The sequence below is a fragment of the Haliotis cracherodii genome, unplaced genomic scaffold, assembly GCF_022045235.1.
Source record: "Haliotis cracherodii isolate W230 unplaced genomic scaffold, xgHalCrac1.p SCAF_32, whole genome shotgun sequence".
NCBI lineage: Eukaryota > Metazoa > Mollusca > Gastropoda > Lepetellida > Haliotidae > Haliotis > Haliotis cracherodii.
In genome coordinates this window covers 2,230,170-2,257,013 of record NW_027266289.1, presented here as the reverse complement: position 1 = coordinate 2,257,013, position 26,844 = coordinate 2,230,170, and the positions used below count along the sequence as shown (strand labels likewise).

At 38.8% G+C, this 26,844-nt stretch overlaps 1 protein-coding gene across 1 annotated transcript in view; it reads right to left on the bottom strand.

Annotated features, from left to right (window-relative positions):
* The window catches only part of LOC139477260 (multiple epidermal growth factor-like domains protein 10), a 42,753-nt gene extending 22,231 nt beyond the window's left edge, over nt 1-20,522 (bottom strand). The window contains exons 1-2 of the mRNA XM_071259811.1: nt 20,430-20,522; nt 18,600-18,615 (exon numbers count right to left, since the gene is read on the bottom strand). Coding sequence (XP_071115912.1) covers nt 18,600-18,615; nt 20,430-20,522 — 109 coding nt within the window. The remainder of the gene's footprint in view (nt 1-18,599; nt 18,616-20,429) is intronic.
* Between the last annotated feature and the right edge of the window lie 6,322 nt (nt 20,523-26,844).

Below are 26,844 nucleotides of genomic sequence, written 5' to 3'. Positions count from 1 at the left end.
TTTCGTAATAGACGACCGCAGCGCGAGTAAAGAATTAACAAAAAAGAAAGATATGCTTTCGTATTTAGCATTCTCCGGTCGGCATACTCAACATAGCGTTTGGGTACTTACTCAAAAATACAACTCTGTCCTGAAAGATCTCAGAGAGCAGACCAAAGTGGTAGCGCTGTTTCATTGCAAAGATAGAGATTCATTCGAGGAATGTTTACGCGAAAATGACGTCATTTATACCAAGGGTGAACGAGATAAAGTCAGAAAAGTGTTAGCGGCAACGAAGCACTGTAAACTCGTATTAAAAACCAATCAACCAGCTGCCTTTGCAATTGCTTAGCAAAATTGTAGCAAATTGTAGCAAAATATTAGCAAATATAGCAAAATTGTAGCAAATATAGCAAAATTATAGCAAAAATGTAGCAAAGTGAACATTAGCAGTTAATATGACATAATGTGGTTCGAAATCATCATTCTTTCTCAACAGTTCATTATTACGGGATGTATTGGATATGTCATATTATATTATGTTAGACTGAAATATCTCCTTAGGTATTACATTATGGAATGCGACGAACTCATCGAACAGATGCTCAAAGAATCTGATGTACATCAACATGCTGAAGTAGTTACAGATAAACATAGAGAAAGACTCGCGGCTTTGGTAGCCGGTGGAAAATGTTCCCAATATTTGGGGGAAAATTATACCATCGAAAAAATTGATAACATGACCGACGAAGAGATTAAAAAACTGTACGCGCGTTACGAGTCTAGACTGGGAGCTACCATGACTAAAACGATAGGGTCTTCTATATTACAACTATACACAGTCGTAGCTAGTACGTTTCTCCGCATCCCGGCAGAACATCGCATGTATTTATGCGAATCTCTAGAGAAAGACCCATTCATCGAACACGCTATAACCTCAGTGAGCTGTGAGTTTTATCATAGATTCGGAATGTTCTTAGCTCCGTTCACCACAGCTTTAATAACGGCTAGGTATTGTCAATTTAAACATACGTGCCCACTAAATAATAATGGAGACTCAACAGGTGACACCACAACAGATTGCGCAACCACAACAGATTGCGGAACAACAAGTGAATGAGGATGCATCACAAGTGAATGAGAAACAACCCAGAGTTACTAAGAATCCTTTGAAAATAGCTGCAGGAAGAAAGGGAGGGCTGGCGCGCAAAGCAAAATTAATAAATAATTCAAATCAGATTAAAACATGGGCACTAGTAGGAGTTGCTGGTATAGCGGCTGTATGGTTCTTTTATAAGACCGGAGAAGAGAAAACGTCACCCCCTATGCAACAACAAGTTCAATTAGAGGTTAGTCCTCATATAATGCTATAAGAAGCATGACTACTCCAGTTACAGACGGTAAAATGTTGGTAAACGCGACAAATCATTCAGCGGTGGTCACCGGCTTGGCCATTGGCTATGCTCGTATGGCTAAAATGATTACTAAAGCCACACCTCCCAAGCTAGATTTTAATGGATTTGATATAGGTATGATGGTTCTGGATATTGGATTGGCTATGGCAACGAAGGATATGCTCATCAAACAAGGACTTATCCCGGAAGACATAATGAAGTAATTCAACATTTGAATATTTTATATTATATGGCAACAATTGCGATGATGGTCGGTGGAGCTGTTGTTAATGCTCTAGCTTTTTCGGGGAGTAACTATTTATTTTCCAGTATGAGGGAATCAAACGCTAAAGAAGTTGAAGAGGAACATAAACGACATAACAAAGCTTTAGAACAACTCCAAGCAGCTCAGTTACAATATACGTATCATAGAAAGAAGAGATTAGACTTTATTAATGAAAAAATGATTAAGGAAGGACATTCAGTTCAAACGTTTAAGGATGTCGAATCCGCCATGCACGAATACTTCCTCGTTTATGGGAAAAAACTCGACCCAATACCGAGACCAACAATGAGTCAGTTTTATACACCGTCAGAGGAACAAAAGAACCGAGAGGTCACATTTGTGATTATGGGGTTCTCTGCTCTATTGATTTTCAGCTATACAATAGCTTCTCATAAATAACCACAGCTGTGGCTATGCATAAACCATGAGCGATCTATAAATAGCCTAATCAATAGTGTAGATGTGATTTACCTTTTAGACAAATGATATATGTGTATAACCATGAATCTATGCAAATATACACTCATGGGGAAATCGATTCAATGTCAGAAGCCATCGGTGGGTATTTACTGTGGCACTCACGCTTATAACATCAGAAAGGGTTTTAAAAATTACGTTTGTTCTGTATGTGGGATTGGAGTCAAATGTAGTTACAGTTTATGTAAGAGTCACGGTGCTGATAAGGTCAGGAAGAAGATTATTTATGCTAGGAAGAGAGATTACATCAATGAGAGGAACAGGTTGGGGAGAATACGTATTTATATATGAAAAACAACCATTTAGACAAATGAATCATTTTGTATATACCATTCAACCACAATGGTTTTTGTCAGAGAGTTGAAGGCTATGGCAAAGCAAAGTGGCCTACGTGGATATTCTTGTATGAGAAAAGCTGAATTGATTACCTTACTCGGTTTGGAATACAACAGACCACCCCAGACTGTTAGAGAACTCAAAGCTCGAGCGAGAAACAGTGGGCTGAGAGGTTATTCTCGAATGAGAAGAGCTGAATTGATCGCTTTACTAGATAATAATAATGATGATAATGATATCGATAATGATGATGTTGATATTGATAATAATCAACAACAACAAGAATTAATATTTGTACCCACATCCGCCGGCGTTGGTAAATATCTAAGAGGTTGGAAGATGGATATTCATTCCAACATGGATGTTAACGATATTAAGCCCATCATATCGAGTAAAATTAACGAGGAGTTAGATGATTTACATAGTATAAAATACCAGCTGACGATTAAAATGTCATTGAGTAAAAGTAACACAGACGATAGCGTCGAATATACCGAACCATATTTCCGTAGCAATCAAGAAGTTATAACCGAATCCGATACTATAAACGCATCATTAGATACATCAATTCAGAGGATACAGGAAACTTTAGAACGCTGGACTAATAGAGGTTCGGGTTGGGGTGTGGATAAAATCGATAGTTTATATTTAGATATAGCGAATTATATGCCTTTCAAAGGTGGATCTTATATAGATTTACCCCCGTATTATAAGAAGAAGAAAGCCATAATTAATGTAAAAAATAAATCCGATGACTGTTTAAGAATGATGATAAGATCTGCATTGTTCCCCGTAGACAAGCATCCGAATAGACCTTCTAGCTATCCCCAAAATGATGGACTCAACTTCGATGGTATAGACGAACCTACACTAATATCACAAATTGATAAGGTGGAAAAGCAAAATAATTTAGCTATAAATGTTTTCGGACATTCTAAAGGAATTGTTGTACGCAGGATAAGCTCCGCTCCAGAACATATTCCCAGAATCAATTCATTTCTGATCGAAAAAGATGGTAAATATCATTATACGTGGATAAAGAGTTTAAACAGGGTGCTATACGATCAAACAAAACATAAGGAAAAGAAATATTTCCTGCGAAAGATGCCTGCATGGGTACAGTAGACAAGATCTATTAGAAGCGCATAAAGAAGATTGTAGAGGTGTTGGACAGAATGCTATCAGGATCGATATGCCTAAAGAGGGAAAAAATATATTAAAATTTGAACATTATTGTAATCAAATGCCAGTACCGTACGCTGACTTCGAAGCGCTTATCAAACCCATAGAAAATACCAACCAAGATAATAATCAAAGTACGTACAAAACTCAAGAACATATTCCTTGTGGGTTTGGATATATAGTTGTAAGGTATGATGGGAAAACAAACACTCCCGTGATTTACAGAGGTCCCGATGCAGCAGGAAAGTTCCTAGAATATTTACAAAATGAAGAGAGAATAATCAGGGAAAAATTATCGTGTAAGAAACCCATGCGTATGACGATAGATGATTGGAGGGCCCACAAGAAGTCAACGAGTTGTCACGTTTGTAATAAACCTCTGGATGGGGATTCCGTAAGAGATCATTGTCACGTCACGGGTAATTATCGGGGAGCCGCTCATAACGACTGTAACTTGAAACTAAAAATGAATGCTCAAACAATACCCATCCCCGTTGTGTTTCATAACCTTAGAGGATACGATTCACATCTCATTATGCAAGCTATCTCAAAGACCGACGGCGGTTTAACGTGCATTCCTAATAATATGGAAAAATACATATCGTTCTCGTTGACTAAACCTATATATTATAGGGACAAGGATGGGAAATCTAGAATAAAGCAAAGTAATAGGCTTAGATTCATAGACTCCGTACAGTTTCTGTTATCTTCCCTGGACAATTTAGCTAATGCGAACAATCCCAATGACTTCGCGATAACAAATAAATATACCGATAAGATAACTCGTCATTTGTTGCTGAGAAAAGGTGTATATCCTTACGAATATATGGATGATTGGTCTAGATTCGAAGAAACTGAATTACCACCCGTCGAACGGAATCTAGAATAACAGATGCCGATTATGAACACGCTCTGATGGTCTGGGATAAATTAGGTTGTAAGAATTTAGGCGATTATCACGATCTGTACTTAAAAACCGATGTACTGTTACTCGCCGATATATTCGAGATATTTAGAAAGACGTGTTTAAAACAATACGGCTTGGACCAGGCATGGTACTATTCCAGTCCCAGACTATCATGGGATGCATTGTTGAAGAAGACCGGGGTAGAACTAAAACTACTCACAGATTATGATATGCACTTGTTTATTGAGAAAGAATTAAGAGGTGGTATATCGATGGCAGCAAAAAGGTATTCTAAGGCTAATAATAAATTAGTGGAAGGATACGATCCGAGTAAACCTGACACGCATATATCATATCTCGACGCTAACAATTTGTACGGATGGGCTATGAGTCAACCTTTACCCACTGGTGGTTTTGAATGGGCCAATGTGAATGATATCAATAATAATGATGAGAATAAAGGGTACATACTAGAAGTTGACTTGGAATATCCAAATTCCTTACATAAAGACCATAACAGTTATCCGCTAGCTCCCGAAAAATTAATGGTTAATAAAGATTGGATGTCGGAATATCAACGGTCCTTGATGGGTAATAGTAGGTTAGCTAACGTAGAAAAACTCGTACCAAATTTGATGGATAAGACAAAATATATAGTTCACTACAGAAATCTCCAGTTATATCTATCGTTAGGTATGAAACTTAAGAAAATACACAGAGTTCTAAAGTTTGATCAAAGCACTTGGATGGAGCCCTATATAAGGTTGAACACAGATTTAAGAAAGATAGCCACCAGCGATTTCGAAAAGAATCTATATAAGCTCATGAATAACTCGGTATTTGGTAAAACTATGGAAAATCTAAGGAAGCGTGTTGATGTTAAATTAGTCAGATCTAATGAGGAAGAAAGACTCAGGAAACTTATAGCCAGTCCGGCTTTTAACAGAAGTAAGATATTCGATAACGACTTAGCCGCGTTGCATATGCAGAAAAGTAATATAAAATTCAACAGACCGGTGTACGTCGGTATGAGTATTCTCGACTTGTCAAAACACTTAATGTATGACTTTTATTACAACGAACTTAAGAAGCAATACGGCGATAGATGCGAGGTACTATATACCGACACAGATTCTTTGTTGATGGAAATACAAACCGAGGATGTGTATAAAGATATGGCAGAAAAAAATAGATATGTACGACACGAGCGATTACCCAAAAGATAATCCACTGCACAGCGTAGTAAATAAAAAGGTGTTAGGTAAGATGAAGGATGAATGTGCTGGGACTCCTATAGCGGAGTATGTCGGATTAAGACCTAAGATGTATTCTATAAAAAGGTCCGATAATGGAAAGATAAGAAAAGCCAAGGGTGTTAAGAAGTATGTTGTAAAAAAGCATATCAAACACGAACAGTATAAAGAATCATTATTCAACGGTAGAACGTTCAAACACGAGATGAACTCTTCAAGAAGTTACGATCATAGGATATATGGATTAAGAATGAACAAGATATCATTATCCCCCTTAGATACAAAGAGATGGATTGATAATAATGGCGTAACTACCTATGCTTATGGTTATGGTGGTAATACCGTACCATCGGGAACTATGAACAACTCTTCTTGTACAAATGCCCTACCCGGTCCATCTTGAAGATAATAAAGAATAGGCTCTCCTTCTTTCGTAACCAGTCGACTAATGTTATACGTCTTAAGGGACCATATGGGATCGGTTGCGCGACGTAGGCCTCCTTCGAGTTCACCGGGCTGGTATAAATATCTTACCCTTACTCTATCCGGAAGTTTTAGTTCTTTGCCTCTCCTCGGTGCTGAAGATTCGGAAGTCACGGATTTCATTTTAATTGCATCGGATGGTTTCTTCCCTATTAATCTCGTTACTTCATTTTTCAGCGCTGATACAACGGCTGATAATCGTGTCACCCATTCGGTTGATCTCAATCACTCGGATTTCATTTCGATCCCATACTTATAGCCAAACAAACTTTCCGCTAGAGTCCGGTTAAATCTTTCAACGATAGCTTGACTACGGTGGGCCTCTCTTTCACCACGGACGATTTTGACGTTGTGCTTTGTTAACAGTTTAGTTATCGATCCCATAAACTCGCGACCGGGATCTACTTGAAATAGCTTAGGCCATTTTAGTGGTCCGCGTTTATATATGCGGCTCAGTGCATTAGCTACTTCTGTTGAAACTTTCGAGGTTAATGGCTCAGCCTCTTTGTATCGACTAGCCACATCCACTACTGTTAAAGCGTATTTATACGTTTTGCGTTTTACCTTATCGTGGGGAAGAAACAAGAGGTCAGCCTGATGAACTTCATTCGTTGTAGAAATATCAAACTTCTTCCTAGGTATATAACGTGGTGCCGGTAAATATATTTGCCACAACGCTTGTTTCTTTAACCAATCCTTGGCCACATCTTTAGATACCTTAGCCACGGTGGCTAATTTTTTTATTCCTCCTATACCTTTCCAATATCCTCGTGGGCTATAGTAAATTTTATTCATTATTAATTGATACTGATGTTTCGTTTAATACATCTCATGACTATCGTTAAATCGCATAATCATTTTGGCATAAAAAATTCCACCTGTAGTAGCAGTATAGGTATATGAATCTGGCTCCAGTGGAAGTGGTCCAGAACCCCAATTACCTATACTACTACTGTACACAGGTGTAGCATTACCATTCACTGTACACAGGAGTGGCATTACCATTCACTGCATGCAGGTGTAGCAATACCGTTCACTGTTCACAGGTGTAGTAATACCATTTATTGTACACAGGTTTAGAATACCATTCACTCTTCACAGGTGTAGCAATACAATTCACTTTACACAGGTGTTAAACTCCCATTCAGTGTACACAGGTGTTGAACTACCATTCACTGTACACAGGTGTAGCAACCATTCACTAAACAAATATGTAGCAATACCATTCACTGTACACAGGTTTAGCAATACCATTCCTTGTACACAGGTTTAGCAATACCGTTCACTGTACACAGGTGTAGCAATACCATTCATTGTACGCAGGATTAGAAATGACGTTCACTGTTCACAGTTGTAGCAATACCATTCACTCTAAAAAGGTGTAGCAATATCATTCTCTGTACACTGGTGTTTAACTACCATTTACTGTACACAGGTGCAGAAATACCATTCACTATAGACAGGTTTTGTAATACTGTTCACTGTACACAGGTGTAGCAATACCAATCACTGTACACAGGTGTAGCCATACCATTCATTCTATACAGTTGTAGCCATACCATTCACTGTTCATAGGTGTAGCAATACCATTCAGTGTACGCATGATTAGAAATGCCATTCACTGTTCACAGTAGTAGCAATACCATTCACTGTACACAGGTGTTAAACTACCATTCATTGTACACAGGTGTAACAATACCATTCACTGTACACAGGTGTAGCAATACCATTCACTATATACAGGTTTAACAATACCATTCACCGTTCACAGGTGTAGCAATACCATTTGCTTTATGCAGGTGTAGCAATACCATTCAATGTATACAGGTGTACCAATACCATTCACTGTACACAGGTGTAGCAATACCATTCACTGTACAGAGGTGTAGCAATACAATTCTTTGTAAACAGCTGTAGTAAAACCATTCACTGTACAAAGGTGTTGAACTACCATTCACGGTACATAGGTGTAGCAATACCTATGTACACAGATGTAGCAATATCATTCACTATACACAGGTGTAGCAATACCATTCAGTGTACAGAGGTGTAGCAATACCATAAACTGTACAGAGGTGTAGCAATATCGTAAAATGTACACAGGTGTAGCAGTATTAGTCACTGTACACAGGTGTAGCAATTCCGTTCACTGTATACAGGTGTAACAATACCATTCACTGTACACAGGTGTAGCAATACCATTCACTGTACAGAGGTGTAGCAATACAATTCTTTGTAAACAGCTGTAGTAAAACCATTCACTGTACAAAGGTGTTGAACTAACATTCACCGTACATAGGTGTAGCAATACCTATGTACACAGATGTAGCAATATCATTCACTATACACAGGTGTAGCAATACCATTCAGTGTACAGAGGTGTAGCAATACCATAAACTGTACAGAGGTGTAGCAATATCGTAAAATGTACACAGGTGTAGCAGTATTAGTCACTGTACACAGGTGTAGCAATTCCGTTCACTGTACACAGGTGCAGCAACACCATTCACTTTACACAGGTGTAGCAATACCATTCACTGTACACAGTTGTAGCAATAACATTCAGTGTACACAGGTGTAGCAATACCATAAACTGTACAGAGGTGTAGCAATACCATAAAATGTACACAGGTGTAACAATATAATTCAATGTACACAGTTATAGCAATACCATTCACTGTATACAGGTGTAACAATACCATTCACTCTACACAGTTGTGACAATACCATCCTCTTTACACAATTGTGGCAACACCATTCAGTGTACACAGGTGTAGCAATACCGTAAAATAAACACAGGTGTAGCAATATTACTCACTGTACACAGGTGTAGCAATACCATTCACTGTTTACAGGTGTAACAATACCATTCACTGTACACAGTTAGAGCAATACCATTCACTGTATACACGTGAAACAATACCATTCATTCTACACAGGTGTTGAACTATCATTCATCGTACACAGGTGTAGCAACACCATTCGCTGTACAAAGTTGTAGCAATACCATTCACTGTACACAGGTGTAGTAATACCATTCACTGTACACAGGTGTAGCAAAACCATTCGCTGTACACAGTTGTAGCAATACCATTTACTGTACACAGGTGTAGCAATACCGTTCACTGTGTAAAGGTGTAGCAATACCGTTCACTGTATACAGGTGTAGCAATATTAGTCACTGTACACAGGTGTAGCAATACCATTCACTGTTTACAGGTGTAGCAGTACCATTCACTGTTTACAGGTGTAACAATACCATTCACTGTACACAGTTAGAGCAATACCATTCACTGTATACAGGTGTAACAATACCATTCATTCTACACAGGTGTTGAACTATCATTCACCGTAAATAGGTGTAGCAATACCATTCAGTGTACACAGGTGTAGCAAATATATTCACTATAGCGAGTGTTGCAATATCATTCACTGTACACAGGTGTAACAATACCATTCACTGTACAGGGGTGTAGCACCACGATTCGCTGTACACAGGTGTAGCAATACCATTCACTGTACACAGGTGTAGCAATACCATTGACTGTACATATGTGTAAAAATACCATTAATTGTACACACGTGTAGTAAAACCATTCGCTTTACACTTGTGTAAAAATACCATTCAGTGTACACAGGTGTAGCAAAACCATCAACTGTACACAGGTGTAGCAATACCGTAAAATGAACACAGGTGTAGCAATATTAGTCAGTGTACACAGGTGTAGCAATACCATTCACTGTTTACAGGTGTAACAATACCATTCATTCTACACAGGTGTTGAACTATCATTCACCGTACATAGGTGTAGCAATACCATTCACTGTACACAGGTGTAGTAATACCATTCACTGTACACAGATGTTTAACAACCATTCACTGTACACAGGTGTAGCAATACCATTAAGTGTACACAGGTGTAACAGTGCCATTCCCTGTACACAGGTGTAGCAATCCAATTCATTCTACACAGGTGTAGCAATACCATTCACTGTACACAGGTGTTGAACTACCATTCAGTGTACACAGGTGTTAAACTGCCATTCAGTGTACACAGGTGTTGAACTACCATTCACTGTACACATGTGTAGCAATACCATTCACTGTACACAGATGTAGAAATATCATTTACTGTATACAGGTGTAGCAACACCATTCACTATACACAGGTGTAGCAAAACCATTCACTGTATACAGGTGGAGAAATACAAGTCACTGTATACAGGTGAAGCAATACCATTCAGTGTACACAGGTGTAACAATGCCATTCACTGTACACGGATATAGTAATACCATTCACTGTACACAGGTGTAGCAATACCATTCACTGTACACAGGTGTAGTAATACCATTCAGTGTACACGAATGTAGCAATATCATTCACTGTACACAGGTGTAGCATTACCATTCACTGTACACAGGTGTGGCATTACCATTCACTGCATACAGGTGTAGCAATACCGTTCACTGTTCACAGGTGTAGCAATACCATTCAGTGTGCACAAATTTAGCAATACCATTCACTGTACACAGGTTGAGGAAACCCATTCACTGTACACAGGTGTAACAATACCATTCAGAGTACACGAATGTAGCAAAACCAGTCACTGTATACAGGTGTAGCAATAACATTCACTGTTTACAGGTGTACCAATACCATTCAGTGTACTCGAATGTAGCAATACCATTAAATGTATATAGGTATAGCGATACCCTTCATTGTAGACAGGTGTAGCAATACAGTTCAATGTACACAGGTGTAGCATTACCATTCACTGTACACAGGTGTAGCAATACAATTCTTTGTAAACAGCTCTAGTAAAACCATTCACTGTACAAAGGTGTTGAACTACCATTCACCGTACATAAGTGTAGCAATACATATGTGCACAGATGTACACAGGTGTAGCAATACCATTCAGTGTACACAGGTGTAGCAATACCATAAACTGTACAAAGGTTTAGAAATACCGTAAAATGTACACAGGTGTAACAATATCATTCACTGTACACAGTTATAGCAATACCATTCACTGTAAACAGGTGTAACAATACCATTCACTGTACACAGTTGTAGCAATACCATTCAGTGTACACAGGTGTAGCAACACCATTCACTATACACAGGTGTAGCAAATCCATGAACTGTATACAGGTGTAGCAATACCGTAAAATGAACACAAGTGTAGCAATATTAGTCACTGTACACAGGTGTAGCAATACCATTCACTGTACATAGGTGTAACAATGCCATTCACTGTACACAGTTGTAGCAATACCATTCAGTGTAAGCAGGTGTAGCAATACCATAAACTGTACAGAGGTTTAGCAATACCGTAAAATGTACACAGGTGTAACAATATCATTCATTGTACACAGTTATAGCAATACCATTCACTGTATACAGGTGTAACTCTACCATTCACTCTCCACAGTTGTAGCAATACCATTCACTTTACACAATTGTGGCAACACCATTCCGTGTACACAGATGTAGCAATACCATTCAGTGTACACTGGTGTAACAATAGCATTCACTGTACCGAGATGTAGCAATACCATAAACTGTACAGAGGTGTAGTAATACCGTTTACTGTACACAGGTGTAGTAATACCATTTACTGTACACAGGTGTTTAACAACCATTCAATGTACACAGGTGTAGCAATACCATTCGCTGTACACAGTTGTAGCAATACCATTCACTGTACACAGATGTAGCAATACCATTCAGTGTACACAGGTGTAACAATAGCATTCACTGTACCGAGATGTAGCAATACCATAAACTGTACAGAGGTGTAGCAATACTGTTCACTGTGTAAAGGTGTAGCAATACCGTTCACTGTACACAGGTGCAGGAATTCCGTTCACTGTCCACAGGTGTAGCAATACCATTCATTGTACACAGGTGTAGTAATGCCATTCACTGTACACAGGTCTTGAACTACTTTTCACCGTACATAGGTGTAGCAATACCATTAAGTGTACACAGGTGTAACAGTGCCATTCACTGTACACAAGTGTAGAAATAACATTCACTGTACACAGATGTAGCAACACCATTCATTGTACACAGGTGTAGCAATCCAATTCACTCTACACAGGTGTAGCAATACCATTCACTGTACACAGGTGTAGCAATACCATTCACTGTACACTGATGTAGCAAAACCATTCATTGTACACAGGTGTAGCAATCCAATTCACTCTACACAGGTGTAGCAATACTATTCACTGCACATAGGTGTAGCCATACCACTCACAGGTGTAGCAATACCGTTCACTGTACACAGGTGTAGCAATACCATTCACTGTACACAGGTGTAGCAATACCATTCGCTGTACACAGGTATAGCAGTACCGTTCACTGTAAACAGGTGTAGCAATACCGTTCACTGTACACATATGGCTTCGAGTGACAAGTTGGAGGCAGAATACAGAATTTTTTTTGTCTTACCTTGTGCAGAAATTATCAAATATGCAAGACACAGAATCAGCCACACTGTCATCGTTATCCTGAAATGAAATAGATGACAGTAAACGAGTGCCTCGTAAGTGTGTCACTTGTGCCCAATCCATTGGATGGTTTCGCAGTATTTACTATAAATAGTGTATTTTGTAGAACTAGTACACAAGCTGTATGGTCTAACTGCTAACTTCACTTAAGATGCCTAACTTGTATTCTCTCGACAAGGAAGAAGACATCTCATGGCTGCATGGGCATTGTTAAAATAACGAACAGTTATCCTGAAACAAATATAGCAAGACCTTACGTGTAAAGATTTAAACAGTAGATGACACCCCAATTATCGAGACCCCCTCCGTGGTCTGGTCGTAGAGAGTGGAAAGTCCGGGGTTCGATTCCCGGCTGCATCATACCGAAAGACGTAAAGAGATGGTACTTGTTGTTACCCTGTCTGGTGCAAGGGATTAAGGGGCTATAACAACAGTCATAGCGACCTAGTGGCATCATGCGTTGTCTGTCGTCTGTCAATTGTTAAGTTTCAATACACTCCTCAGCAGTCGGCCTATGAAGTCGCACAGGAGCGGATAATGAGTTTTATTAATACTGGAAATTTGATTCATTTGTAGAATGGCCTTCACGGTGAAGATATGGAAAATGCCATTTCTGCCTAAATCTCTAAGAATGATTGTGTTTGTGCGCATCAGCAAAACATATTTCTAGAAGATTAGTGTAACACCTCAGAAATTAAATATGTTCAAATATTTGTATTGATTATTATTCTTTTTGTGACACTAACAATTTTACTCTGATATCTTAAAATCTTCTATTCTGACAAGTCCATGATCTAATGATGACCCGATCGACATGAACGGAAATATTTATTTGAATAAAGTGACAAAACGCTTTCAATACTCATAAGAAACCTCAGCCCGAAATAGATTTGATTGTCATGAGCATATGCTTATGGATCACGATCAAATAGTGATGCCACCAGGTGTTCGCGAAAAGGTGGGCGTATCCTGCTTGAGTGTATCTCAAAAGTTGTGAAATGTAAACAACAAAGACTGGCACCACAGGAATATTGCTCGACATGAAGGGACAGTTGATTATTGGACTACTTGATGGTCAATGAATGATATCAGACCATGCATGTACCCGAAGCTTTGTTAAACTTTTTGTTTTGATACCTTGTTTTGACAGAAATTCCGATACATATGCATAAAGAAACAGATCAGAAAAAGAGGAGCACAAATGGTGCCTTTGGGGATGCCTACTTCTTGTCCAAAAGTTATATAGATGTTATGAATGAGGGGGTCATGTATTGTCCTCTCAGTAAACCTCAGATGGCATTTGCTTTGTTTTTGAGAAACTGCCTCGAACCTCTGTAGATAAATATTAACTGTACCTATGATCACATTGGTTTGTAACAAAAGAACTATCGATCAAGGAATGCATTTAATACACACTGTCAGATTCTAGGTATCTACAAAATCATATTATATTCTATCACGTGAAAGAAAAGAAGGATAATTAGATTGAGAATCAAGAGCTTGAATATGTCCGTGTTAGATAATATGTTAGTCTGAAGAGTCCACTAAAGATTCAAACACCTTGCTTTTCATAATCTTTATACCATAGATATAGACCTTCAACAGTTTACTTTGTATTAATTTCGACATTAAAGCTTAATACTGAGGTAAGACCTACAGTTTAGGTTTGGGTTTGACAGACATGAAACTTAAATACATACCACTCGAGAAGAAATGTTTACACAGTGCTGTGGTGGTCACGACGATGTGTAAGTGTTCACGCATCGCCAACAAATCAAACTGTTTGACTACAGACCACAGGGCAAGGGGCGAAACAGAAACCAGCCAACGAATTTCAAATATGTTTGAGGAAATCTTTTTTTGTAAACATTGCCCTTAAAAGGCATTTTTGACTGGAGCAGGCTATGCTCTTACTCTGTTTTCATTTTCCTGCTGATGTTGTTGAACTGTTAGAGTCACGCATTACACTGTGTCTTTACATGGATAAGAAACTCCACCACACTGATCTGGCCACAGTCCGCCATTGTGCGATTGTCATAGACGAATCAGTGATGTGTATGTTAACCGACGGTGTTGATGTAAATATGATGAATATAAATAAATATGATAAATATAAAACTTGATGAGCAAAGTCTAACTTTTGCAAGATAAAACTCATAGTAGTAGTAGCAGTAGTAGTAGTAGTAGTAGTAGTAGAAGTAGTAGTAGTAGCTGTGATAGTGGTAGCGGAAGTAGAAGTAGAAGTGGTTGTAGTAGTTGTAATAGTAGTAGCAGTAATAGTAGTAGTAGAAGTAGTAGTAGAAGTAGAAGTAGTAGTAGTAGTAGTAGTAGTAGTAGTAGTAGTAGTAGTAGCAGGGTAGCAGTGGTGACACTGGTAGCTGTGTGGTGTGGGTGTGTTAGTGGCGTTTGTGTGTGTGTGTGTGTGTGTGTGTGTGTGTGTGTGTGTGTGTGTGTGTGTGTGTGTGTGTGTGTGTGTGTGTGCGTGCGTGCGTGCGTGCGTGCGTGCGTGCGTGCGTGCGTGCGTGCGTGCGTGCGTGCGTGCGTGCGTGCGTGCGTGCGTGCGTGCGTGTGTGTGTGTGTGTGTGTGGATGGAGAATTAGACGACCGGTCCTAAAATTAAAATGAATTTGGCAATCGAGGATTAACTGACAGTCCGATGAATTCAAATTTACAATCTGTAAATTTTTTTATTGGTGATTTTAACCTAGGGTGAGCGGAATGCTCCCGTCAAGACACGTCAATTGAGCGTAGGGAAACTGTGTTCACCTGCCAACAGTTATATATCAGTAAACTATGTGTTTTACTGAATATACCGTTAAAATATGCAGGGTATTCCAGTTTCATATAGAACATATAAGGACATAGGTGTATTCGCAAGAAGACTTGAGCAGAGCCCTTCGTCTTGCAATACAAGGTATAAAGTAGAGAGGTTGAACATGTAGAGGTCAAGAAGGCGGGGCACTGTTTACTGGAAGTGTTGTAAGGTTGGTTGTCCAACAACTATCAACACCTCATCAGCAGCTACAGAAACATCCATCATCTTCCTGCTGATAGTAATATCGTCGTCGAAACGTTCCTTGTCGCTATGAAGGAGACCATCGACTAGTACCGACAATCTTCCAAGGAGAACTAAACAGTAAGTTCTTAAACTGAATGTATTCTATTTCACAATAGAGCGCAAATGCGAAAATATAAATAACACTTTTCTGTAATAAGTATATTTATTTAACTGTCCTTTGTTTGCAGGTTTTCACATAATCTAAATGTATTTATACAATTTTATCTTAATTGTAGAGTTACCACGTGTGGGTATGTTAGCGGATCAGTGTGCACTTGATGGTGAGATGTCGAAAGGCCTTGAATGGAAGGTTGTCATTGATCCTTCAACTGGCCGCAGATGGTTTACTCAGAGCCAAGAAGAAAAATACCGCAGCTGGACGAGCGACTGAAAGAGGGCATCCTACCAGGTCTTCAATACGGGGATGCTGCCCCCCACCTTGTTGGGTTAAAATGACAAACTAAAACCCTTTACTGTGAACAGTTACTGTGATGTTTGTACCATTCATTCTGTTTATATTATGTGATGTTCTTTCTCTAACCTTATTGTACATATGCATCTGAATCTATGTGTCATTTCATAAAATGAATTAAGTGAATGTCAAAATATGCTTTATTTGTGTTACAGTTACAGTTATTGTCACACGAGTGAGTTCAGAAGTACATTGTGTCTCGAATGAGGCACGTGTTTCATTCTTGAATCCAGGAAACAGTTTTGGAAGCAGGCAGAAAAGTCGGTAAAAAGTATAAAAAATATACTGAATGCAAATATACAAATATTACAAATCATGTAACTATTGAAGAACAGTTGCAGCAGAATAATTTTCTAAACTTGTCGACCCTGTTGATATAGATATTATGGATGAGTAATTGGATGACATTTCTAATTTGTTTCTTATTTCAGTAAAGGACATAATACTGGTTATGTCATCTCTGTGTGGTATACCGGGTGGTATTCTAACTCTGAGTGACTGAGTTAGCCATCACCCCTATATTTTACATTTATACATAAAGAAAAAAGTTAAGCACCCCCTGTATATTTTACAATGACTGGTCCTACGAGCATTTGCATTGAAACCCTGATAACATAACAACATAAATACGAATGAGGTTTGCAAGAAGGCACCTCTGACAATAAGAAAACATAAAAAAATTCCACATCATGGTTCATGATAAAAATGTCATTTTCAGTCCAAAAATGACATTCATGACACAAATCACCAATAGTGGATAAACGTGCGACGTGCCCGGATGATAGCTACCAGCCTTCATACCATATCCCTCCAGTAAGTCGTCTGATCTGCATCAGTGTCGCCACACCATTATTCTGGAGAAGAGCTGTTACTGTTCGGGAACGATGTGGCCCAGCATTGTCATCCATGTTCACAGGTCGGGTGGCGAATGTCAAAAAGCGCCACAACAACTGGTTGCAGGGATTTATAGATATACCAATCAGCATTGAGGTTTCCTTGGATGGTGACAAGACCCAGCTAACAATCATGTGACAGGCAACCCAAAACCATTACCGAATCTCCAGCATATGGGGTTGTAGGTCCTATTGGACTTATTCGCCATGTCTTGAACTAAACACCATGTTATACGAATTCTCCAATGATGATCGGCAAGGAAGGGACGTTTTGGTGCCCTTCTAGACATCATTCCTGACAATTTCAGTGGATTGTTGTGTTTCAGGACAGGAGATTTTGCAAATGGTTGATGACGTAGAACATTCGTTTGCTCGTGTTTTCGTACTAGTCTGCTGGTTACCCTAGTTGACGTCCTATACGTGTGTAGCTCATGCCTGTCGAATGCATACCCATAATACCCAACTGTCGCGCCTCTGATTAAGTTAAATACCCACAATTGCAGTGTACAGATACGGCATTTTAAAAGACAGACAGACAGACAATCAGGCAGGTTTTTTGGCATTAAAGGCCACGTGACCTAAAGTACAAAACCTTTTACATCATAACTGGAGTTACCACATGAAGATATACAGGCTCAAATTAACAAAATTACTTATTAAGCGGAACCGTTCTTAAAAGATGTGACATTTTAATAGAAATGCATGTGTGGCATATCATGCTACGTTGTGACGTCACAGTTGCCATTGTACTGTCCTATCATTTCGACGATACACCCTTCTTGACATATTTCATCACGTAATTTGCAGTTGTTGCGAACGGGGAGATTTCAGTATTACATATTTCCAGAAGTGCTTAACTGTTGTCTTTGTGTGTATGCTACGTGTCTTCTGACTGGCCCTTTGGTCCTCTCTTTAAACTTCCTTTCTCACCTGCCCTCAACATGCATACTGCATGAACTGTTTATGGCGAGAGGACTCTTCCCCACAGGGCAGATCTATTTCAGTATTCTTTTTCCATCCCGTTAAAGAAATAAATACACTTTTTATTTAAGTAAATATAGTAGTTACATTATTATGTAATTTATTCTATGGAATGTATTAAAGAAATAGGTCAACTGGAGTATATCACCTACTTGCCGAATGTTATAGATCAGACGTAGACCTGCTATTGTATCATTTTACAGAAGAATTTGAATCTGGTACCTCCCCGGATATATGATATTTGATTCGAATAATACTAGGCTAGACATTGTTAAATCAGATGCGTTACCCGACTGGCATGGTACAGTTTGTTCAGCAGAAGGTGCAGCGCATAAACAACATTAATGAATAACTCACAGTGATTGATGGTAAACTCACCTTGCTGGAAAATATCCTGAAGCAGACCATCACAAGATTGAAAACGAAACTTTACTTGTCCAGAATTGTGTCTCAGCAAGCCTAGAACTTAAATCTGAAAGCACTAAAGAACGAAAGCGGCTGACAGCATACAGACTTCACTTTGTCAGAATGTGCTAGAATCAGTAGGGATGCGGATGATATATATTACGACGTAGACTCGCTGTACGAACAACAGAGGGATATGAAAGAGGTTGTAGTGGATCTCAAAGTGACATCAATGAGAGACAATCTCCTGTTTCATGGCTCACCGTAGATGATTGGTGAAGAGCCGAAAGGACTTCGTTAAGCGGGAGATGAAGTCTAACACAGAGATTAACCTTGTGACAGTTCATAGAAGAGGCCACGAAATGAAAACCACCCCGTACGATAGTGGCTAAGTTCTCTACGTCTGATCAGAGATGGAACGTTTTAACCAGTGTGAAAAACCTCAAGGACACAAAGTTTGTTGTTAGTGAACAGTTCCCACCTGAAATTGTTGAACGGCGACGAGAGTTTCTCCCTATGCTGAAAGAGGCTAAACGCAGAGGACTTAAGGCAAGTCTAACTGTTGAGAGACTGAATATTAACTATAGACGGTGTAACCCTGGTGATAATCCGTTTAAAGATTCGAGACAGTCGATGTGGTCACTCAGACCTTCGTATGCCAATGTTCTTGAACATTTCCTAGATAGACAACAACAAAAAACGCTACGAATCGAAGAGGATCATGACATTACACATCTCCAGGCATACAACGAACATAGGCCTAATACTGTCAATGCAAATGAAACTATAAATTTCTCGATAAATGTGCGTAGATAACACTGAGATGTGTATGTTACACATAACAATAATGTGTCATCCAACAACAAAAAAGCAAACGAATCTAACTGTGACCATATTCGTGTACATGCAGATAATGATATACCAACAGAGCAACCTGCGTGTGAGCCCTCGCCAACAGACGCTTTCATATCACGTAACAGTGATGGTTCTCATTTTAAACTGTGTGGTTGGAAATCTAGATTACTTTTATTCCTGAATTTACGAATTTTATTACAAAGTATGAAATGTTTTGTTTTGTTGAAACAAAACTAGATAAATGTGATTGTATTGACATTCCTGGATATGCAATGTTTTATAAAACCCAGAATTACAAGGACTGGAAGAAAATCAGGCGGTATAGCTGGCCATAAAGCATGAATACGTACAGCATTTCCATAGAATAGCCAAATCCTCGGAACGTGCTGTATGGTTTCTCGGTTCCCATGAAATGTTGAATGTATCTGGTAATGGAGATGTTTATATTGGAATCTCATATATCGCCCCAGAGGGGTTGCCATATTACTCTGGCGAAAAATTTCCAAAAATACACAATGAAATCGTGTGTAAGTTATCAGTAGATTGCTAAAATAGTATTTTTATTATTGGGAATTTCAATGCAAGTGTAGCCGGGTGGTGGTGCTAACTCTGAATGAGTTAGCCACATAAGTACCATCCACTTATAACCCCCTGGTATTCATTATATACATATATACATGTTCATCTATTATCACCATCACTTCATTGTGTGTTCATTATATGTTGTCCTTGTCTGCAGTTGAATGTCAGCCAACTAACATCAACCTTGATACCCTTTTGCAGCCTCTGTGATTTCTCCAGCTTAACCTGGACTTCCTTCTATCTATTTTTAGATATGTCCACCACTTCATGTCACTGTGAAGCATCTTGACTGCCTTTAATACCTGTCAGATGCTACCTTTCTTCTGATTGGCCCTTTGGTCCACTTCTTTAAACTTCCCTTCTCACCTGCCCTCCTCCTGCATTCTGCATGAACTCTTTATGGAGGGAGCACTCTTCATTACAGGTGAGAAACTTTTCAATACTCTTATCTCTTTCCATCCTGCTTTGGAAACAAATATATTCATAGAAAGGGTATCACAGCTTTTCATTAAAGTAAAATATAATTAATTGCACTACTATTTAATTTATAATTATATCTGAATATTTGCCAGTTCACACATTTTGTGTTACATTAATTGAGCACATGGTCTTCAACCATGTGCTTTAACCTTGTGCTTCCCCACTTATCCATATTAATTAATCTTTTTCCTTTTTGGCTTAAATTAAATTATAATATTCTTCATGAACTCTTTATGGAGGAAGGACTCTTCATTCCAGCTTCCCTCCCACCATCTGCTACACAGTAATAAACATCATCATCATCCAAGAACTGCCTCATACCAACATACCATGCCCGGCTACACAAGGACACGCACTTCATCAGATTTCATTACAACAAACACATTCTCTGTCAACGAAAATATATTCCCTAACGATTTTGTTGATTATGTGAATGATGTTGAAAGACTATCCAACCTCACATGGTTATAAGCTAGTTGATTTATGTAAAAACGATAATATATACATTGTCAGTGGCCGAGTTGGACATGGCAAAGGAGTTGGCAAAGTTACATGTGAAGGAGTAAGGTTGGTTGACTATATTGAAGCGAGCGCTTATATTTAATTCGAAGTCCTTGATTTTGAACCATTGTTCTCAGACATCCACTCACCTATCACTGTAACGCTAGCAAAAACATCGGTAAGCCTGTTTCACCCCAAGCGTTAAGGCCAGAGAACGACACAAGCCACCGCCTTAGACTATGGAATGGGACGCTTGCTGCTGAATATGTCGATTCCATTGACGAAGAGGTTATACAATCCATTGAATCTGGGCTACTTTGTGCTGATTATTGTAATCAAATCGATGTTATAACAAACGTAAATGACAAAATAAGTGATGTGCTTCTTCTTGCTGCTGGCAAAGTGTTCGGATTTGTTAAAAAGAGTAAGAGAAAATCAACATCCAACAAGCGCTCTAAAATTTGGTTTGGTAAACACTGTAAAATCGCCCTTGGAAAATTACTTTGAGGCCAAGAGATATTTCAAAATTACTCAAACATTCATAAAAAAAACCCGACTAGTTAATCAAGGTAAAAATTATAAAAACTGCATTCATAAATTTACAAATATGCATTTAAAAAGACTTCATGACAAATTTTGTAATGTTGAAAGAAATGATCACACACGTTCATTTTGGAAATTTCGTCAGCAAAGGCAGTCTGGCGATGAACACCTACCAGATAGTGAATCATTATTCAGCTTTTTTAAAACTTTAGATGAAGTTTCGGCAGATGACGACTTTGATATTGATTAACTACGTAAAGTAAACATGGAAGAAAGCACAATACTTGATGCAGCAAAAACAAGAGGTGAAATTATAAACTGTGCGCAGAATTTAACCAATAACAAAGCTGCTTGTCTTGATAATATGATTAATGAATATATTTGCTATCAAACCCAGTTTTAAGGGTTAAGTTGACCCACGAAACCCCGAAAATTACAGACCTAGGACCCTGCTGAGCTGTTTTGTTAAACTGTTTACAGTAGTTTTAAATAACTGTTTGCAAACATTCATCGAAACGAACTCCATACTGTCGGAAGCTCAGGCAGGTTTCAGAAAGGATTATTCTACCAATGATCAAATTTTTGCTCTATATGACCTCAGAGAATTATTAAAAGCTGGGGAAAAGAAAATATTTTGTGCGTTTGTAGATTTCAAAAACAATTTGCTATAGTTTGGCGATCAGGACTTTGGCAAAAACTATTACCAAATAACATATCTGGAAACTGTTTTAACGTTATTTATAATATGTACAAGAGTATCAAATCATGTGTTTCCTGCAATGATAATTCAACACGTTTCTTTTCATGTAAATCTGGAGTAAGACAAGGAGAAAACCTGTCGCCTGTCTTGTTTGCAATATTTTTAAATGACCTCGAAGCGGCACTTGTACAGTATTTATGTAAGGGTGTCAAATTGAAACCAGATGAATTCTATGATGAATCGAACATATTATCACACTATTTGTATTACTGTACGCAGATGATCCAGTGTTATTGTTCACAAATACTTATGATCTGAATCATACACTCTTCAAAAAAAGAAACGCACAGGTAGATATTTAGTAAATTTATTGTACCTCATAAAGTCAATATATTTAATTCAATATCATAGATCGGATATGCAATTTGGGAGCTCGATAGTCACATGTGGTCGGTGTACAAACGCATTGAAAACTGTTCATTATCATGTCACATAAGGCCACAAGGTTGCAACAAAATCAGTATCTCGTGTGACTGCCAGGGCAGCAATCACGGCTCTGCATGTCTTCGGAACTGACTGGACAAGTATACGAATTCTGCGCCATTCTGCTTGTAACGCGTTGGCCAGTTGTTGGGTGTCTGAGGCGTGTTCTGACGTTGACCTACACGTCGATTGAGTTCATCCCAGAGGTGTTCGATTGGGTTGAGATCTGGAAATCTCGACGGTCAGGGCAGGATGTTGATTTTGGCATTATAAAGATGATCTTTGGTGACACGAGCTGTGTGCAATTGAGTGTTGTCCAGCTGAAACAGCTCCCTCCGGCGGTCAATGATTGGAAAAAGGTGACGTTGAAGAATTTGATTCATGTAGCAGTTTGCTGTAAATTTGCTTGAACCACAACCAGGTCAGATCTCCTGGTTAAGGATATGGCCCCCTACACCATGACACTACCGGCACCGAAATTGTCTAATTCACGTACATAATGTGGGGCAAGATACTCATTTCAACGACGATAAACACGTTGTCTTCCATCTCGCTGGTGAAGAAGGAATCGTGATTCATCTCTAAACCACACTCGTCTCCAGTTTCTCAAATTCCAAGGCTGTAAGGCATGGCACCAACGCAAGCGTCGCTGTCGATGGATCTGTTGCATACAGCGACTATAACTGGTCTTCTAGGTCGGATTCCAGCCTCGCGAAGATGGTTCCTGACAGACTGGTCCGATATCCTCCTCAAACCAGGGATGCGTCCTGCATCCTCCGTAGCTGTGGCATTGCGGTGACGTAGGTGGAACAGTTGACTGTAGCGATCCTGTGCAGGGGCGGAAACTCTTGGTAGGTCGGTTCTCGGACGGTCTGCAGTGAAATTGAACTGTGTGCATGGTCACAACGGCGGCAAACGGTGCTGTGATGGACGTTTAAGTGGCGTGCAGCAGAAGACTGCGATTCCCCTCTTTGGATACGTCCTATGGCGATGTTCCGATCGGCAGCGCTGAGTCTCGGCATTTTCGAACTTGAAAACTGTTGACAATTGAATGACAAATTCATGGTTTATGCTTGCCTTATTATAGCTACTACCACGAGTTACGAATGCCATAACTTGCACGTGCATTTTGCTTTACTGTTTTCCTCCATGACATTTTTTGACAGATGGGAAATCAATGCCGTTTAAGACATTGCAAATCGACAATGGCTGCGTTTTGACGCACCGTTTGTCGAATATAAGACCACCAACATTATCCAATAACATACACTCAACAACAAACGTTCCTGTGACACCAATATTTGAGATATGAACATTATTCGTTGTATCAGCTTTTACTCAACTACTCCAGTGGAGATTTTGTCAGATATTGACTTAAAGCAAAAGTTTTAGTTTCGAATATTGAGGTGTAGAACTTTGGGGTTGGAAAATGTACTGCATTGGGCATGTGTATAACACACCGGAAGGGTTGTCATTAAGCTGGACTGAACGTGACTATGTGGTGATGTTAAATGTGAGGAGGTTGATCAAGAAACATTATATACACACAGAGAGAGAATCAATATGATATCAAACCTGGAAGCTAGTGAAATTCAGATTTGTAAAATGTCCTTCTTTGTATCACACTTCCTGGACGTTTTGTCTGTTGATCATTATGACGTCACAATAGCGGCGGAAATTTTTTACCCACCGACACGAAACCCTGAATTATAGATGATCTAAAGGGCCATTCTTTCACATATTGTTATAAACATATATATATTTCCCCAAAGCTCGCTGGTTATTTTTCTAAATATTGAATACCCTGTATCGTTTGTCCAGTAAAGTTGGCAATCGTGTTTGAAACCTACATATGTTGCTACTTCATTTAACTCGTATTAAGATATTTCATATAAAATGCTGGTGATAGTCTCTATATAATTGCTATCTGTATCTAACAAAGACAATAAATTCGTACTACAGTCAGCTACTGCTCTGTAATAAAAATAATATTTACGTTGCAATTTCCGATGTAATCATTAGCGAGGATCCAGTGTTGTTATGCTGATTGAAATGAAATATTGTCCGCGATTTGCTATAAAGCCATACCATGTAACAAATTAACGTCTTGCTGGTTGTGTTATGGTTTGACAGATTCACATTGCATTGATGGGTATCAAATAGAAATATAACACTCATAGTAAAAGCAATGCTTTATTAGGTAATGATGAAAATAAGCTCATTAAGAGGAACAGTAACATTTCATGGGGTGTAACAATACAACAATACAATTCAATACTCTGCATTAGGATGACATTCACTAGCCTGGAGTATGATGACATTTACTAGCCTGGAGTATGATGACATTCACTATCCTGTATTATGATGACATTCACTAGCCTCCATTATCATAACAATCACTAGGCTGCAGTATGATGACATTCACTAGCCTGCATTGTGATGACGTTCACTAGCCTGGATTATGTTGACATTTACCATCCTCCATTATGATGACATTTACTATCCTGGAGTATGATGACATTCACTATCCTGGAGCATGATGACATTCACTAACCTGCATTATGAGGACTTTAGCAATCCTGCATTATGATGACATTCACTACGCTGGAGTATGATGATTTTCACTATCCTGCATTAGGATGACATTCACTAGCCTAGAGTATGATGACATTCATTATCCTGCATTATGATGACATTCACTATCCTGCATTATAATCGCATTCATTTTCCTGCATTATAATTACATTCACTAGCCTGGAGTATGATGACATTCACTATCCTGCATTATGATGACACTCAATAGACTGGATTATGATGACATTCACTATCCTGGAGTCTGATGACATTCATCAAGCTGGAGTATTATGACATTCGCTATCCCGGAGTATGATGACATTAACTAGCCTGGGGTATGGTGGCATTCACTATCTTGCATTATGATGACATTCACCAGGCAGGAGTATCATGACAATCATTATCCTGACTTATGATGACATTCACTAGGCTGGAGTATGATGACATTAACTATCCTGTATTTTGATGACATTCACTAGCCTGCATTATGACGACATTCACTAAGCTGGAGTATGATGACATTCACTATCTTGCATGATAATGGCATTCATTAGGTTGGAGTATGGTGGCATTCACTATCCTGTATTATGATAACATTAACTATCCTGGCGAATGATGACATTCACTAGCCTGGAGTATGATGACATTCAATAGGCTGGTGTATGATGACATTCACTATCCTGGAGTCTGATGACATTCATTTGCTTGAAGTATTTTTGACATTAACTATCCTGGCGAATGATGACATTCGCTATCCCGGAGTATGATGACATTAACTAGCCTGGGGTATGGTGGCATTCACTATCTTGCATTATGATGACATTCACCAGGCAGGAGTATCATGACATTCATTATCCCGACTTATGATGACATTCACTAGGCTGGAGTATGATGACATTAACTATCCTGTGTTTTGATGACATTCACTAGCCTGCATTATGACGACATGCACTAACCTGCATTATGATGACATTCACTAAGCTGGAGTATGATGACATTCACTATCTTGCATGATAATGACATTCATTAGGTTGGAGTATGGTGGCATTCACTATCCTGTATTGTGATGACATTAACTATCCTGGCGAATGATGACATTCACTAGCCTGGATTATGATGACATTCATTTGCTTGAAGTATCATGACATTCACTATCCTGGAGTATGATGACATTCACTAGCCTGTAGTATGATGGCATTCACTATCTTGCATTATGATGACATTCACTAGGCTGGCGTATGTTGACATTCACTAGGCTGGAGTATAATGATATTGACTATCCTTCATTATGATTACATTCACTATCCTGCATTATGATGACATTCACTAGGCTGGCGTATGTTGACATTCACTAGGCTGGAGTATGATGATATTGACTATCCTTCATTATGATTACATTCACTATCCTGCATTATGATGACATACTCTAGGCTGGAGTATTATGGCATTTACTATCCTGCATTAAGATGATATTTACTAGCCTCGATGATGATGATGATA